The 17,947-nt window shown below is 35.5% G+C and overlaps 2 protein-coding genes across 7 annotated transcripts; both read right to left on the reverse strand.

Annotated features, from left to right (window-relative positions):
* Positions 1-5,319: 5,319 nt before the first annotated feature.
* LOC116033991 (bifunctional TH2 protein, mitochondrial-like) lies at positions 5,320-11,229 on the reverse strand. 5 transcript variants are annotated; one of them, XM_031276549.1, is made up of 6 exons: positions 10,857-11,229; positions 10,500-10,599; positions 10,095-10,373; positions 9,599-9,866; positions 5,996-6,262; positions 5,320-5,896 (listed from the first exon to the last, which is right to left on the reverse strand). In XM_031276549.1, the coding sequence occupies exons 3-6, from the start codon at positions 10,191-10,193 to the stop codon at positions 5,625-5,627; spliced, it is 906 nt and encodes a 301-aa protein (XP_031132409.1). In that variant the 5' UTR covers positions 10,194-10,373; positions 10,500-10,599; positions 10,857-11,229; the 3' UTR covers positions 5,320-5,624. The 5 variants fall into 5 exon arrangements, 3 of the variants coding, with proteins under 3 accessions (XP_031132409.1, XP_031132411.1, XP_031132412.1); XM_031276552.1 differs by lacking the exons at positions 5,320-5,896; positions 9,599-9,866; positions 10,095-10,373; positions 10,500-10,599; positions 10,857-11,229 and adding exons at positions 6,351-6,748; positions 6,844-7,122; positions 7,211-7,310; positions 7,565-7,846 and having other exon boundaries at positions 6,205-6,262; XM_031276551.1 differs by lacking the exons at positions 10,500-10,599; positions 10,857-11,229 and having other exon boundaries at positions 5,322-5,896; positions 9,599-9,987; positions 10,095-10,206.
* A 704-nt stretch (positions 11,230-11,933) lies between these two features.
* Positions 11,934-16,900, reverse strand: LOC116033990 (probable serine/threonine-protein kinase At1g54610). Of its 2 annotated transcripts, none has more exons than XM_031276548.1 (8): positions 15,774-16,900; positions 14,865-15,149; positions 14,205-14,522; positions 13,857-14,084; positions 13,392-13,492; positions 13,115-13,202; positions 12,566-13,009; positions 11,934-12,354 (listed from the first exon to the last, which is right to left on the reverse strand). In XM_031276548.1, the coding sequence occupies exons 1-8, from the start codon at positions 16,182-16,184 to the stop codon at positions 12,142-12,144; spliced, it is 2,088 nt and encodes a 695-aa protein (XP_031132408.1). In that variant the 5' UTR covers positions 16,185-16,900; the 3' UTR covers positions 11,934-12,141. The 2 variants fall into 2 exon arrangements, with proteins under 2 accessions (XP_031132408.1, XP_031132407.1); XM_031276547.1 differs by having other exon boundaries at positions 11,934-12,357; positions 15,774-16,184.
* Positions 16,901-17,947: the final 1,047 nt, after the last annotated feature.

The raw sequence follows: 17,947 nt of genomic DNA on the forward strand, positions 1-17,947 counted from the left end.
TGTTTTTCTTATCACTCAAAAATTAATTGATATTAACTATTCCAAAAGTTATTGCAACTACGTAGCTAATATATAACTTTATTTTTGTATACGTATTTATGTAATTATGACAGTTAGCGCCATGCATGTTTCAATGATAAAATACTAAACTTAATTAGCTAGTTTTTTTGTTAACAGACTAGACAAACAAACAACCATATCTGTCTTATCTTACCAAGGTGGCCCGCCATTGGTCGCCTTTGTCACTCAAAGGAGCGGCAATATAATCAACCGCCTTCGTCGAATCTGGATAGTTGTGTTGGCTGTCCTTCGATGGAAATAGTCATCGGCCATTGAGTCAATGGGCACAAGCGGTTTAAAAAAAATAAAAGCTTAAAAAAAATTATAAACATTCTGAATATAAAAAATAAAATGATTGTACAAATGCATATGATCCACATAAGCAGCATAGGATGCTATGTCTTAGCTTAGTTAGCAACACAATAACCTGCTAAATAATAAGTAATAATAAGACATAATTGCACTATTTTGTTACCAATTTACGAGACTTAATTGATTCTTTTTTTTTTCTTTTTTTTAAGGCATTCAACTATTTAATTTGTTAGACGTACTCATTGGAATTTTTTTCAGTTACGATGGATATCAAATTACACTATTTATTAAATTTATGGAGTCAATTTTTTAAAATAAATTTATGATGAGGATGTTGTTTGAATAATCTTCTCTTATGATCAGTATGTGTGCATGTTTAGCACTGAGATGATTCTTTTTCTAATTAAAGTAATTAAAGCTTGCATTTTGCCTTTGTTTACACTAAGGTGAGTTTACACTTCCTTTAAGCCTTATTTGTGACTATGTACAAAGTTGTGCATATATATGCCACCTGTTCAATAGGAGTCTGACTATTAAAAATCAAATCAGGATTAGGTATATGTCTTATTGGAATGATAAAAGCTTATTAATTAAATAAGCATAGTATATCCATTATCCATAGGCATATGAACATGAAATAATAACCCCACAAAAGCAACATCATTAATTAGTTACACCATATTATATTTTGTAACACAAATTAAAAAGCATGAGACAAATAATCTCAAATATGTATGTAATACTTTTCAATGAAAATATAACATTTTTGTCACTACTCATATGTGTTCACTTGGTAAACCCTACTCACCTTGTGATCGGTCCTAGTGGGCAAAGGACCACAAGACAGGAAATCAACTTGTGTAAATACAAGACACGTATGTTGATATATCAACTTATACAAACTAAGGTTGCGGTGATTAATTACTTTATTTCTTGTTATTTATTTCTTATTTTTCATTCTCTATTTTATGATTATCATATGTATAAATAAACATACTCTACACTTTTTTTTTTTCGATTTTATATTCTCTGAAATTTCTCTCTAGTCAGTAAACGCATGTCAAGTGAAAAAACCAATAAGGAAGTTGTTAGTATGATTGCCCTTTTCTTTTTCTTTTTTATTTATATGTTATTTTCTTTATTTATTTCTTTAAATTTTTCTTTTAATTAAACACAAGTCGAGTGGAAAAATGAGCAAGAAGTTAAGGTTGTTAGTATGGTTGCCCCTTCTTAGAAGTAACACATGCAAGACCATAGAAGCATCGTTGTTTCCAAGTCTTTAATTTCCACGTACGTTCAAAAAGGACCAAAAACCTTTATTATTAAAGAAAACAACGTAACAAACAAACATTATATATATATGTGGGTGCCATTTCCGTCTGAAACCAAAACCTGTTCCTATTTAAAAAACGGCTATACGGCACCTTTAGTCCGGCGTCGGCCCCGCCGCTTCGCACGTACGACGCCACGCCGGACACGCACTTAATTGGCTGTTCGCCCGTCGTCGTACGTGGCAGCCCACTTATGACGGCTGACCCGACGTGTTGCCAATCTCCTTGCACTTTCCTGCATATATATGCTGATCTGATCTGATGTGGTAATTAATTCTAAATTTTAAAAAAATTGATAGTTTTGATTTAATTGATTGTTGTTTTTCTTTTATTTATGGGTTTTTTTTTTTAAATATATATTATTAGATTTCCGAATTTATACCAGATTGTTAGGATCAAATTCTTATCACTATTCCAAAAACTATAACTAGTAGCAAAGGCTTATAGACTGTCATAACATTTTTTATAAGCTGGGTGTTGGACTTGACATTTTAAGCCATTTAAACAATCTCCTATCCGTTTTTGCGTCTCTCCCGATGGGCTGCGAGAAATTAGCTCTCAATGACCAGATAGGGGTTGTGTTTCCGGGAGTAGGTTGTTTCTCTTTTATCAGCCTGGGGTCCCCCCTCCTATTGTATTCCAAAAAAAACAATCTCCTATCTACAGGTGCTAGATTTAGTCTTTACCAATCTCCGCCCAACACAGACTAATCTCAAGTAGCCTTTTAGTTGTTCATCTCATTGACTCAGCCCACGAGGAGCCCAAAGACCCAAATTCCAGTGTGAGGACCCTTGTGAGAGTGGAACCCTTACTTTACTATTGAAATGCTGACTTTAGGTCAGATGATAGATGAATCTACTACTTGAACTTGTTTTGAGGAATAATTTTTATTTATTTATTTTGTTTAGTGGCAGTTATACATGGCCATATATGCATCATTTCTATGGTTTCTGCTCGCTGCGTCGTCACTGCATTATATATTACTGTTTTATAATTGATTATGTATGCATGAATGACGTCACTGGGTGGACGTGATGAATGTATTTATATGCGACGGTTTCATTTCGTTCTTAGTATATATTTCCGATGGGCGATCGCCGTCACCCACCGTCGCCTTTGGCATTTAGCGACTGCGCCAATTAACAAGCATGTACTTGCTTGTGTGTAAATACATATTACATTTATTAATATATAGGAGTGTCACTATTATTGGTTAGGGCTTATATATTAAATGAAATTAATTAAACTGCAGCCATTATCCAGAAGTGTGTATTAATGAGTAAACTCAATAGGAGTGAGCAAAGAACCTGATAAAAAAAGGATGTATGTTGACAAGAATCGAATTAAGATACACGTGAAAGCACAACACTTGTTTGGCATCGAGTGCAATGTTTTTAATTAAATTTGCAACAGATTCGACTATGAAAATATTGACAAGAATATAAATTCGTGATCTTTAAATATAAAAATTATACTCTACTCATCACTCACCTATTCGCTTGATATTCTTCAACTTTACATACAATATTATTACTTATTTCTTTCCACCTTTTCTTTTTTTCTTTCCTCTTATCCATACATTATATTCCTAATTAGACTGCCACTTACTTCCACCTCTGCATCTCTCTTTCATACAAACAATCATTTAGTTGTCTTTTTATTGATCTTCTTGCATTGTACCCTTTTCTTCTTTTCTTATTCTTCAATCTTCCATAACATACAATAGTTTATTACTCCATATATATTATACATTTGCTTCAATTCCCCTAGTAGTTTTATTTTATATTATTTTTACTAAGAAAAGCATTCATTCGTTAAATTAACCAGTCTTTTAGAAGAGGATTTGTAATTATTGAGAAAACGAGATCAATAAATCAAGAACAAACAAAAACAAAAGAAAAATATTGAATTTACGTGGTTTGACAATGGACCTACGTCCACAGTGGTGAAATAGTTCTTTATTAATTGTGATGATAATAATTTATTAATATTCTTGAAAAGAGTAAAACATAAGTGTGGTTGATACAAAGAATTGACTTTGTTTAATTTATATCATACATGCATGAATGTAAATAAGTAATTAAGAGAATTTTAGCTTCAAACAATTATTGTTGTTAAAAATAAGAATTAAAAAATATTTGTTTAAAATTGTTTTCCAATAAAAAATTGGAATGGAAAATAGAGAGAGAAGTAAAAAGGAAGTTAAGAAGAAAGACACAAGAAAAACTATATCCATTATGAAATGCTAGAATTGTTTGTATCTAATTATTCAAGAAATTGATTAGAAATATAATGATATTATATTGTAATATATATAATTGAAACTAAAATTATGCATTTGAGGCTAAATTGAAACTAAAATTATAAAATCATTTAGTACCAATTTGACTTTTAGCTTAAATTTTTCAAATGTTCATGAAATGAAATTTACATACCACTCTCAATATATTTGCAATAAAATTTGATGGATAGAAACGTTACGCTGCTAGTTTTGTTTATAATATGCTTACTTAAAATTTAAAATATTTCTCAATAATATCATATATATGATATATTCTAATTAAAATGAAACTCTATTGATTATATTGAGATATACAACTATTACCAAAAAAATAAATACACACACATAAAGTTAATAGAGCTCTAACATTAAGGACATGTATTGTCTCACCTCTAGAATTGAAAGAAGTACAGTAAACCACTACATGTAACATTTAAAACAAATCATTAGTCAATGAGATATGGTAATTATAGGTAGGTAAAGTTAAACGACGTATCTCTAATAATTATTATTCATGTGCAAAGTGAAATTAACCATAAAATTTATAAGTTACATTATTATTAAAATTTAGAAGTGTAATGTTACACTCCCCTATAAACATTAATTATACTCTAATATTTTCCAATTACCAATAATGTGATATATATATATATATATATATATATATATATATATATATATATATATATATATATATATATATATATATATATCTTATCAGAGAATCATTTTTCCCTAGCTTTTTCTTTGTCTGTAGGCTAACGTTACGTTTTAAGCCAATGGTTTTGTCATTTAGGTTTCACGTGCATAAAACATATAATATAATAATTAAGAAAGCAGCAATCATAGTAATAGTAATGTACCTTTATTTAGGTAGCCTTTGGAGGCTAATTAGAAAGGCTATGACAAAAACATGTTGGTTAAAACATGGATAAATGATAAATGCAAAATGAGCAACAACACAGTGCCTCAATTTTTATTGAGAGTGGGGGAAAGTGTTTAATTAAGGGCAAAAGAGTCATTTTCTTAACTTTTCCTTTTCCATGCTATGTTGAATCGTAATTCATGAGGTGAAATCGATTTACGATTCCCTCCAACCAAACAATGTATTACTCTGTAATTTTTTTATGTAATTTTTTTTTTGCATGTTAAATAACATTGGAAAAGTGTTAAATAACATTGGAAAAGAATTCCGATCACAACCAACCAAACACCCACCTAATGTTGACATCAAATCAAGGGTGTTGCCACTAATTTCTATTTATATAATAGTTTATAATAATTAAAAATATAAAATAATTCATAATTTTTTATTTCAATTGCATCATAAACATACAAGTTTCTTTCAAAATTATTAGTTGGTTTAGAACAATAATTGTTAAAATCAAGTTATTCTAGTTTTGAAAATTTATTGAGGTTTTTGGTGTAGACAGCTAAAATATGATCACAACTTATTTTGCAGTAATTAGACATGGCAACAGCTTCATCCCAGCTTGAGCCAATGACAAAAGCCTGTATCTCAACCCAGGTTAAGGCTGTGTAAAGAATGCCAGACAACCCCCCTTTCCCTTTCCAAGTCTCTACTCCCTCCACCTTCTGCTTATCAACCACACCATGAAACAGTGGCCACCTTCTGCTTATCAACCACACCATGAAACAGCCAAGTCTATCACTTTTTGGCATGGATCTACCATAATGCCTATATCTGCTTCAAGCAAACAGAGCAAGTCCTTAAATGAATCTCCGATGTAAACACTCAGTAGTTTCTTCTTATCATTCCCTTTTCCGCAGATTTTAGCAAAAGCTTCAACCTTGTCAATGGGGGACACCACTTTCCCCAGAATTTTACCAGTGCACACAGATTCTTCGAATTCGAGCTCATTTGCATGCACCTTGATGCCATTTAAACCCCCTAGTAGACAGCATACATTAGGATTAGGAAGACGAGATAACAAACAAGTTGAGATCTTGTAATGAATGTCAATTAAGTTAGAGGATGTCTCTCAAATACCTGCTGGAAGGGTAGATCTAATGAGGTCACCACACCAACAATAGGATAGCACATGAACATCTGCATTCAAACTCTCCTTTTTTATTACAGTTTGGAAAAATTCAAAACAAACGTCATGGCAAATCGACCTCTCCCCAGCTAGTTTTATGTCTTCCAGTTTAAGACCTTTAAGCCCACCAAATTGAATCACCCTTAAATTTGCTTCTTTCTCAATATCTGAAATTTTCTCAAGTGCTTTTCGCAGACCTTTATGGTTCAAATTCTCCGCTGCAAAAGCAAAAGCAAAAGCTTAGAATCTATGGGGCAATGGGAGTCATCAATTATCACAAGCCCCATGAGATAAAATTAAAATTACCTTTTTCAGTGGCTAACATGTCCTTTATACACTTCACATAGGCATTTATGTAATTGTTGTGGGCTTCTCTCCAACAAATTATTTTTTGAGTAGGCACATATGGATATTCTCTCCGGATTTTATCAGATTCTTGAGCTATTGCCATTTCAGCCAAGAAGACATGAATCAACAGAAGCAAGTGAAAAATTAAACTCGGAAAATATCATCAATTGGCGTTCTTCTAGGTTATGCTCTCCTGAGAGGGGTACAACAGCTTTCTGAATAAGTGGCTGAGCTAAGAAAAAGTCTATTTCATGTTTAAATCCTTGAGAATAAAGTGTTTCAATGATGTCAAGCTCCTCCGCAGTAAAAGAGTCACTTAATCTATTCAGCAAGTACCCTGTTTGGAGAGAAAAATCCTAGAAAACAAAAATATGACCCAGTAAGAAACAAGTCATTTGTATCTTCTAAAAAGTTTCAACTACAGATGATGAATTAAAAAAATAACCAAAACCTGAAATCTATCTGAGGAGTAATTCTCAATCCACTTCTTGTAGCGATTACGATCAACAAATCCCTTCAGCTCCTTACCAATGTAGGCATAAAGACTCATGAAAGATGCAATAGCACCTAGGGTATAAGCAGACAACTTGGTTTTCTCAATAGGAGTTGATAGTTTACCAATAGCTTTCACCCCATCAATATTTCCGGAAGCTGTAGCCAACAAGAAATCTTTGCACTTAGAAGTTGCTGGATTTAGAGTAATATCTTTGAATCCATCAGAGCCCCATTCCTGTCCAATTCATTACAAATTTGTAAATTTGCCAAACAAAGAAGATAAAACTTCATACCGGTAAAATAAGGCAGTAAAGTATTTTTACCTGAACAAAAGAATCATGAAAGTTTATGATAGTCTTCCTCAACTCATTAATCTCATGCTTTGTATCATCATCCTGTAAGTATGTTTCTGCTAACTCAAACCTGCAATACATCCATTATTATTGATTCCTAACTTACTACACTTTCTAGAAACTAATTAAACAAATAAAAATGAAGCAAAAGGCAGACAATACCAAAGTTAATGAACAGAGAAACTCCGATCTTCCAGCAGACTAATCACATTTTAAGAACATTTAAAAAAAAAACACATAATCCATAGATATAAGGAAAGACAGAATACGAATAAGATTAGAGGAGGTTCTATTCTTCAAAAAAAAAAAAAAAAAAAAACTGACGCATGAGCGAATATGTTGAGCAAATAAACGTCCTGTGCGACGAACTGTCTGAACGACTCGACATTGAGATTCCCCGACGCCAAAGAGACGATGAAGGGAGTGTAGAGCGCGAACGCCGCCTCCTTACTGAACTTTTGCCAGCAATCCTGCGCTATGCGGATGCGTCCGTACACGTCCCTCGGGTGCTTGCCAGTATACCTCTCCATGGCGGTGCTTGCAAACAGTCACTACTACCACTAGCAGTGGCGGAGGAACGGCGGTGGTAACTGCAAAACGGAAATCGGAAAACCGGGGGATTGAAATCGACTCTCGGGGAATTAATTGTATTTATATTTATTTTTAATTTTTAATTCCATAATAACTGATTCCGTTAGTTAAGCGAGTAATCTAGCGTGCTTTACTGCCTAATCGGCTTAGCGGTTACATAGGAAAAGGCGTAAGGGTCGAATATGCCACTGCACACCCAAAAAAAATGTAATTTGATCTTGAACAACACAAATTCATGTAATTTAATCTAAAATGACATGTTTACCTAACGAGACAATTGTCAATTTTAAAAATACTTTTTAAAAAATAATTTTAAATAAAATAATTAATATAAAATATAAAAAGAAAACAAGAGTTGTCATCATAAGAACGAATCATCTCCGGCCGGCTTCCGGCTTCGTCAGAAGGTTTTATAATTATTTTTTTTACTTTAATACTTTTAAAATATATTGTAAAATTTATTGAGAATGGGGAAAGAAGTGATATAAATATTAAAATGTCCTTGTGTAATAATAATTATTACAGACAAAGAGTCATTTTCTTAACTTTTTCATTTCTATGCTATGTTGAATTGTAATTCATGAGTGGAATAATGTAATTTTTTGGCATGTTAAATAACATTGAAAAAGAGTTCCGATTATAACCAACCAAACACCCACCTAATGTTGACATCAAATCAAGGGTGTTTGGCCGCTAATTTCTATTTCTATTTATATAATAATTTATAATAATTAAAAATATAAAATAATCCATATTTTTATTTCAATTGCATCATAAACATACAAGTTTCTTTCAAAATTATTAGTTGGTTTAGAACAATAATTTTTAAAATCAAGTTACTCTAATTTTGGAAATTTATTTTGATTTTTGGTGTAGACATCTGAAATATGATCACCACTTATTTTGCAGTAATTAGACATGGCAACAGCTTCATCCCAACTTGAGCCAATGAATAAAGCGTGTATCTCAACCCAGCTTGAGGCTGTGTAAAGAATGCCTTTCCGTTTCCAAGTCTCTGCTCCCTCCACCTTCTGCTTATCAACCACACCATGAAACAGTGGAATAAATTTGATGCCGAAATGCTTCCCCACTTCTATCACATTTGTGCTTGGCTTTACCACGATGCCAATATCTGCTTCAAGCAAACAAAGCAAGTCATTTAATAAATCTCCTCCGATGTAAATAGTCAGTAGTTTCTTCTTATCATTTTCTTTTCCGCAGCTCTCTATGATTTTACCAAAAGCTTCAACCTTGTCCATGGGGGACACCACTTTCCCCAGAATTTCACCAGTGCACACAGATTCTTCGAATTCCAGCTCATTTGCATGCACCTTTAGGCCATTTAAACCCCCTAGTAGACAACACACATTAAGAACATAGAGGAATTGTTATAGTCAACTCAGTTATAGGGTGCCTCTCAAATACCTGATGAAAGGGTAGATCTAATGAGTTCATCACACCAACAATAGGATAGCACATGAACATCTGCATTCAGACTCTCCTTTTTTATTAGAGCTTGGAAAAAAATCCATACAAACGTTTTGGTAAAACCAAGACTCCCCAGTTTGGTTTATGTCTTCCAGTTTAAGACCTTTAAGCACACCAGCTTTCATCACCTCTGAATTGAGGTGTTTCAAAATATCTGAAAGTGGCTCAAATGCTTTTTGCAGACCTTCATAGTTGAAGTTCTCCGCTGCAAAAGCAAAAGTTTAGAATCTAAGGCAATGGGGGTCATCAATTATCACAAGCCCCATGAGATAAAATTACCTTTTTCAGTGGCTAACATGTTCTCTATACACTGCATATAGCCTTCTGAGTATTTGTCGTAGATAGCTCTCCAACTGTTAAAATTACGTCTGAGAATTGGATTTTCTGTTTGGATTACATCAGATTCTGGAGTTGTTGCCATTCCAGCCAAGATGGAATATGAATGATCACCAACGAATACAAAATCAAAATCGGAAAATATCATCAGTTGGCATTCTTCTAGGTTATGCTCTCCTGGGAGGGGTACAACAGCTTTCTGAATAAGTGGCTGAGCTGAGAAAAAGTCTATCTCATGTTTAATTCCTTGAGAATAAAGTCTTTCAATGATCTTAAGCTCCTCCTTAGTGAAAGAGTCACTTAACATGTTCAGCAGTTTGCAAACAAAAATCCTAGAAAACAAGTCATTTGTATCTTCTAAAAAGTTTGAACTACATATGATGATAACAAGAATAATTGAGTGTTTATTTGAGTTCAAACAAAACAAAAATAACCAAACCTGAAAATTGTCTGAGGAGTAATTCTCAATCCACTTCTTGTAGCGATTATGATCACTAAATCCCTTCAGCTCATTACCAATGTAGGCATAAAGCCTCATCCAAGATGCAATAGCACCTAGGGTATAAGCCAACAACTTGGTTTTCTCAGAACGAGTCGATAGTTCACCAGTAGCTTTCACCCCATCAATCTTTCCTGACACCGTAGCCAACAAGAAATCTTTGAACTTAGAAGTTGCTGGATTCAGAGCAATATCTTTGAATCCATCAGAGCCCCATTCCTGTCCAATTCATTACAAATTGGTAAATTATCCCAACAAAGAAGATAAAACTTCATACCTATAAAATAACTGACTATATATATATCATCTTTGCACAAGGCAGTAAATAAACACAAGTATTTTTACCTGGACAAAAGAATCATGCAAGTTTATGATAGTCTTCCTCAACTCATTAATCTCATCCTTTTCATCCTCATCCTGTGTGTATGTTTCTGCTAACTCAAACCTGCAATACATCCATCATTATTGATTCCTAACTTACTACACTTTCTAGAAACTAATTAAACAAATAAAAATGAAGCAAAAGGCAGACAATACCAAAGTTAATGAACAAAGAAACTCTGATCTTCCAGCAGACTAATTACATTTTAAGAACATTTAAAAATAATAATAATAATAATAATAATAATAATAATCGCCTGGATAAACTCTCTATCAAAATTAAGCTTCAGAAGAACAAAAACAGAGAGAGAGAGAACTGACGCATGAGCGAATATGTTGAGCAAATGAACGTCCTGTGCGACGAACTGTCTGAACGTCTCGACCTCGAGATTCCCCGACGCCAAAGAGACGATGAAGGGACTAGAGCGCGAACGGGCACTCTTTCCTGAACTTTGCCCAGCACCTCTGCGCTATGCGGACGACTACGTACACGTCCCTCGACCGCTTGCGAGTATTCCCAACCGCCGGCGACTTTGAACTCGCCAACGTCGACGCCATTCAATTCTCGGTGGTTGCAAACAGTCACTACTCCCACTAGCAGTGGCGGAGGAACGCCGGTGGTAACTGCAAAACGGAAATCGGAAAACCGGAGGATTGAATTCGATTCTCGGGGAATTAATTTTATTTATTTTTATTTTTAATTTTTAATTCCATAACTAACTCCGTTATTTAAGCGAGTAATCGGCTTTACGCTTACATAGGAAAAGAATAAGGATAAAATAGCCCCTCATCTGCACACTAAACTGTAATTAAGCTATATTTTTTGGTACTACTTACTCTATTAAAGTGTAGTATCTGTTCATAGCTAGCACTCTCCATTGGCTCGAACTCACTCCCTTCTACGTGAGAGTGCAAACTGTGGCACTGTAATAGTTAGTACTCTCCACTGAGACTCGAACTCACTCCCTTCTATGTGAGAATGCAAACTCTAACACTATAATAAAGCTATTAAACTCAACAAAATGTAATTTGGTCTCTGAACAATATAAACTCTAGCGATTACTAATTTTAAATATGTTTTTTAAAATAATTTTAAATAAAATAATTAATATTAAAAAAAAATGCTGGTCAGAGACGATTGTCTCCAACCGTTTCCCGGGCCATGGAGACTTGTCCGGCCGTTTCCCGGGCAATGGAGACGAAGGTCTTCATCCCCATAACGGGAGACTGAAAGTCTTAGAGTCACAAAGTGGGTAAATTAAATGTGACAAATAGCCAATTTTTTACCAGTCATGTTCCCCATCAACATAGAAATTTGAGGCAATAGAGTGATAGAGTAAACATCAACAAAACAACCAGTAAAAAAGGGAGTGGGAGGGGGAGTGGGGCATAGATGGGTATATAAATATGCCTCTAGTGTTGTGTTCATATCAAAATATTGATTTATATTTCCTCTTAGATGCAGAGAGGATGAAGATGAAGAGATTGACAATTTGATGAGTCACCCCTTACCCAAGAACTATACATAAGACTAATTTTTACAGAACTCTCTCTCTCTCTCTCTCTCTCCCTGTCTCTCCTTGAGCTATGTATATATCTTGCTAATCTACCTTGCTCCCACACTTGAGTTGTATATAGAATTTGCTTTTCTTTGCATTTCTTGAGCCCGGGCTCTATCGAGTCTTGCCTTCTCGATCCTAGAACGCCTCGCAGCTTCCTGGATACGACGATCATGGTCCTTCAGCAACTGATCCACTTTGCTGGATGGAACGAGTAATGGGCCCGAAAAATGAATGTTGTTTCCGTTTGAGTCATGGCCCTGCTACACAAATGAAAGCATGTTGGAGAGGAAAATCGATAGCAATTTGCTAGTGGTGAGTTAATCATGTTCTAAGGCATTATTGATTCCCGGGAATGTAAATTAAACATGTTTTCTGTTTTCCATTCTCGACTCTGGTTGTAACATTAACGTAGTTTAACTACACTTATCCTCGAGTGAAATAAGGTGAAAAAAAAAGAGGGAAACTAACCTGAGCGGTTTCTTTGGCATTGGACCGTCCATTTCCACCGTGACGAGAACCACCAAACTTCTGCACATAATGCCTTTGGTCCTGTCTCCTCACGGCCGCTTCAAGCAACTCCACCGGCATTTCCATTTGGTTCGATGGATCGAGCTGAGAAGCAGAACATCTATCTTGCGAGTCTCCAGGAAAAACGGACCTGGATAATATTGACAGGTCGGCCCTGCTAGAGCCAATGGAGATATCATCATATCGCTTTGCAGATTTTGCCCAATCGATTCGTGGAGCTAAAGGCCCCGAATGAGAAATTATTGGCGGAAAATGATCCGAGTGATTCTTGATTGGTTCGTTTATAGCTCGTGATGGTCTCGGTGGATCAATAGTAAACCCAGAGGCAGCTTTATGTGGGTTGTTGAACTGCTCGCTTCGGCTCTTAGAATTTTCCTTCCTCCTCTGCAATAAGTAGCAGTTATAACCACCGTAAAAGAAAGCAAGCACAAATCGAAAAATTTCCATGGTTCTAATTCAAGAATACAAAATAACCCTCCAATTATATACCTGCAAAGACCTAGCTATCTCAGTGTTTGCATCAAGTGCTGGAGCTCCTCGAGGTTCTTTCGGCTGGTCCTTAGCTCCAACTCCTTGCCTACAGTAATTATTTCAAACAGTATGCAAATTATGTTTTATGTTTTGTAAGCGAGAAAGACAACATATAATAAACTTTTGATGCTCAAGTTATTCACTTTACTATGTACTGTATCGGGGAATTTTAAATTGAGGTGCAAGGTCACTATTAAAACCAAGAACTGCATTTTTGAAATGTTAACAGAATTACCTTCTATGTTCCTCTTCACGCAATTTTGCATCAATTTCCTTGCTGGGAGGGTATTTTGGTAAACTGGAAGGATCGCAAGCAAATGGCTTTGTTGTGAAGAACTGTCAAAGAGTAGTGTTAAACAGGAAACAATAATTTTAAATTACAACAAAGAAAAAAGGGGGCAACCCTAGCTAGGTTGGTTAGCCTGTTGACTTGGTAACTACAAGTTTGAATTCTGGCGGGAGTGGCCTATTGGTCTTCTTGGTTTGAGCCGGTCAGTTATGGGCAACCTAGGTTGGTTTACCTCCTTGTGGTCCTTTGCCGACTAGGATCACAAGGCGGGGGGTTTACCGAGTGCACATCCTCGGGTAGCGGGAGCGGGTTTCCCTTGTCATATCCCCCGCCCCCTCTCAAAAAGAGGCAATACAAATTATCGAACCGTACTCAATGATGCTAAAAGCTTCGTGGCTAAGAGAAACTTACATCACTCTTTAGAGCAACTCTTGCAGATCCTCTATGTTCAGGATCTATAGAAAGTAAGGAATCCATAAGCTCCACAGCAACAGCAGGAAGATCCTTAAACGACTCGACAATACGCCGTCTATAAGGCTGTATTGGCCTGAACACCGTCGAATGAGGTAGTTTTGCTTTCTTCCAATAATCTTCAGATGGCGAACCACAAAGCTTAAAAATTTTATGCAATTGCTCTACCTACAAGGCAAAGTTACATTTGAAGCCCGAGAAACACACACTATAACTGCAGCACTACACAACAAAGTGTAGCATAGATGTAGTCATGCTGAAATGATAAACACAAGTTATTGCACGTACCTCAGTTCTACCGGGCATGATTGGCTTGCCTGCGTATAATTCTCCGAGTATGCAACCAGTACTCCACAGGTCTATTCCAACTCCATAGTGGGTTGCTCCGAGTAAAAGTTCTGGTGGTCGATACCACAGAGTCACAACACGGCTTGTTAGTGGAACGTTTTGCTTGGGATCATAAAATGTTGCTAACCCAAAATCCGCAATTTTTAAGATTCCCTGATTGTCAATTAGAAGATTTGAACCCTTTATATCCCTGTGTAGAACACCGTGACTGTGGCAATGATCAAGTCCACTCAGTAGCTGTTGCATGTAACATTTGACCTACAACAAACAGAAAGAAATGAGAATTAAGGCTCATAGTAAGCCACAAAGTTAGGGAGAAGGAAATAATCATTTTGATGAAACCCTAGCCAAGTTGGTCGGGATGTTGACTTAGTAACCATAAGGTTACAAGCTCGACTCCCAACAAGAGCGGTCTATTGGCCTTCTTGGTTTGAGTCGGTCACCTATGGGCAACCTAGACTGGTTTACCTCATTGTGGTCCTTTGCCGGCTAGAATCACAAGGCAGGGTTTACCCAGTACAGACACTCAGATAGTGGTTGTGGGTTTCCCTGATCACTCAAATAAGAGCCATAGAAGAGTAAGAGCACAAAGGCATTTACCTGAGGTTCGGTAAACTTGCCACCGGGAAGGGATGCCAATCCAGTGAGGTCATGTTCCATATACTCGAAAACAAGATACAAGCTAGAAGATGATCTTGAGGTGACCAAGCCTTCCAATTTTATTATATTCGGGTGATCAAGTCTTCGTAAAATGAGGATCTCCCTTGCCATAAACTTGACACTTTCGGGATCAGCACTATCAAACCTAACTCTTTTCAATGCTACAACTTTATCATGTATCAGGTCACGAGCTTTGTACACACTGCTATAAGTTCCTTGGCCAATCTGCAAGAATAAATTAAAGCTCCATCTCACAACAACGAAAACAATCAATTGAGAAAATTATCTATGGTTATTTGTAGCTTATATTAATCCCACATCCCCACCCCAAAATAAAAACTAATAAGTAGCTCTAAGCCTCTAAGTAATATTCAAAATGGTTTTGACACATAAAGAGAATTTAAAACTTTGATTTCAAATAGCAAAATTCTATTAAATCAGAGTCAATATACAGTTCGGTAAGGGCATGGACTCGGGAGGCTTCTAGTTAACAAACAAATATGACAGACTATTTTTTCCTGCAATGACAACTTTTTTAGCTTTTTCCTTTACACATTAGGGTTATGATTTTCTTCTAAGCCGAACTACAAGCATCAAAGGTGTGGAACAGAAAAACCTAAATTTCTTGCATAAAGAGAATGATTTCAAGAATTTTGTTCTCATGATAAACTATCAGACTTGTGAAAATTCTAGAGTAGAGCAGTTTGATTGTGGTATTGAAAATCAAGCACATATAATAGGACAACATGGTATCAGTCACAAGATTAAATGAAAGACTCAGGATGGCATGAACGAGCATAGCACAAACTGCATAAACTAAATAAATTGTGCCCGAGACCGGAGGGCTACCTTATCCAATTTCTCGAAAGTATCAGCTTTACGAGGAACCCATCCAAGTATAGCCTCACCAGCAACCGCAGCAAACCAAGCGGGCCAGCCTGCAGCAACCAACTCGGCTTCTGTGGCCTTGGAAACATTCCCACATCCAGGACTACAAGTGAAAATAACTTCAGAACTCTTATTGATCAACTCAAAGTTATCATCCCTCACTCTTCTAGAACCATTAGCCTTCTTATCAATCAATCCACTCCTTGCATCACCCTTTCCCTTCTTCTCTTTCACCCTGAAGCTCTCTTCTCTCCTGGAAGAGAGAGCCCGTTTCGAGGCTGATTCCGATGATCCTTTGATGGATTCTCTCTTCTTTTCATCCCCTGCCCTATCTTTGACAGAAGGGGAAGCTTTCCCACAGATGCAACCCATTCTAAACTCACTAAGAATCCAATCAAAACCCTCAAATCAACACAACCCCACAAGACTAGGCTTCTCAATCACTCCTATTTTCAGAAGCTCCATTGAAACAAAACATCAAACAATCAGAACTCATGCCAGAATACCAAAATACCAAAATCCCAATTAAAGAACACAGCAATTCAGTACTTTCAGATCATAAAACTCCAAAAACACACAAAAAGAATCATAATTCACAACCAACAGTAAATACCCAGAAGCTCAATTCACAAGCTGTGGTCCATGCAAGAACCAAAACCAAAAAAGATTCCACCTTTCCACAAAATTCAACCCAAATAAACAATCCCAGACCTTATTCTCATAAACCCAAAACCTCAATCAATCAACCTCCTCGGATCTCCCCAACTGTTTCATCTGCTCCTGCGAAACTCCAGCTGTTGTTGGAACCGAAATGGAAGAATATAAAACTTGCCCTTTTTTTAATAGAAACAATATGCGGTAGTGCCTTTGACTGTTCAACACGCTTATACCCTGTAAAAGGTAATGACTTCAAGATAATGAATGCATACTTATGGTATAAAATTCACGGCGAGAAGAGAGAGAGAAAGAGAGAGAAATGGAGGCCGGCAAGTGCTCTAGTCAGTCAAGCTGTGCTATAAGAACGCACTTTCTCTCTCTATAACTATTCTCTCTCTATAACTAAAACAGTTGATTAGTCAATATGATCTCTCTCTCTCTCTCTCTCTGCAAAACTGGGGGTTGGAGGAAGCTAAAAGAGGGTCAAAATGGGGTCGTTGAGGACTGTTTGGAAATCTACGACACCCATCACATCTTTGTGGTTTTAAAACGTTAATCTAAGATGAACAGTTGTACCTTCGACCAAACACCATTTAAGAATGAATGTTGTTTTTTTTTATTAACAAAAATTAATATTTGGAAACTAGAAATTTACAATATCAATTTATATAAATTCCGTATCATAAATAATTATATATAATTTTAGTAAGTTGGACGGATAGAAATAAGGATTCAAACAAGGGTTTAAGTGATTGGATATCGTCATAGATATTTAAAGAAAATTTATATTTTTTGCCCTTCACTGAAATTTCTTACTGTGAATAAAATTTAATTTGCGTTGATGAGATAATGTGGGGCCCTTTTAATTTAATTAGAGGTTCGAGCTCAAGCCTAAGAATATAATTATCTTAAAATTTATAAATCGGTGTGTTTATTATGGATTATTGGATTACAATAGATCGAGGACTATATTCATCATCGGGCAAACTTTACATTTTCTCAACTCACCCCACCTCACTGGGTGCAGGTGCCCACGTGTATCCACTACTTTTTATCTTATTACAAAATTTAAAAATAATATTAAAACTACTTACACGTAATAAAATACTCCATAATAAAATTCACTAGTTATATTAAAACATAAAGTAACAGAACTATTCAAATATAATAATTAAATTATTAATTTTTTAAAAATAAACTTGTTAGTTTAAAACTAAAAATAATATACCATAAAAAAGTTAGTAAACGTTCCAAAAACTTTTATAATTAACTACATACTAACACTTATTTTACTTATATATATATATACACATACACGCACGCGGGGTCACATACACATGGTGGATCGGGTGAGGTTCTAATGCAGAATTTGTGCATAAAATCATAATCCATTTTGATCCACTGCGGGGTTAATATTTTATTAAGACCCACATTCACTATCACCCAAAATATAAGATTCATGCGGGATGGATTCAAGT

This window comes from Ipomoea triloba, chromosome 11 (assembly GCF_003576645.1).
Source record: "Ipomoea triloba cultivar NCNSP0323 chromosome 11, ASM357664v1".
Taxonomy (NCBI): Eukaryota; Viridiplantae; Streptophyta; class Magnoliopsida; order Solanales; family Convolvulaceae; genus Ipomoea; species Ipomoea triloba.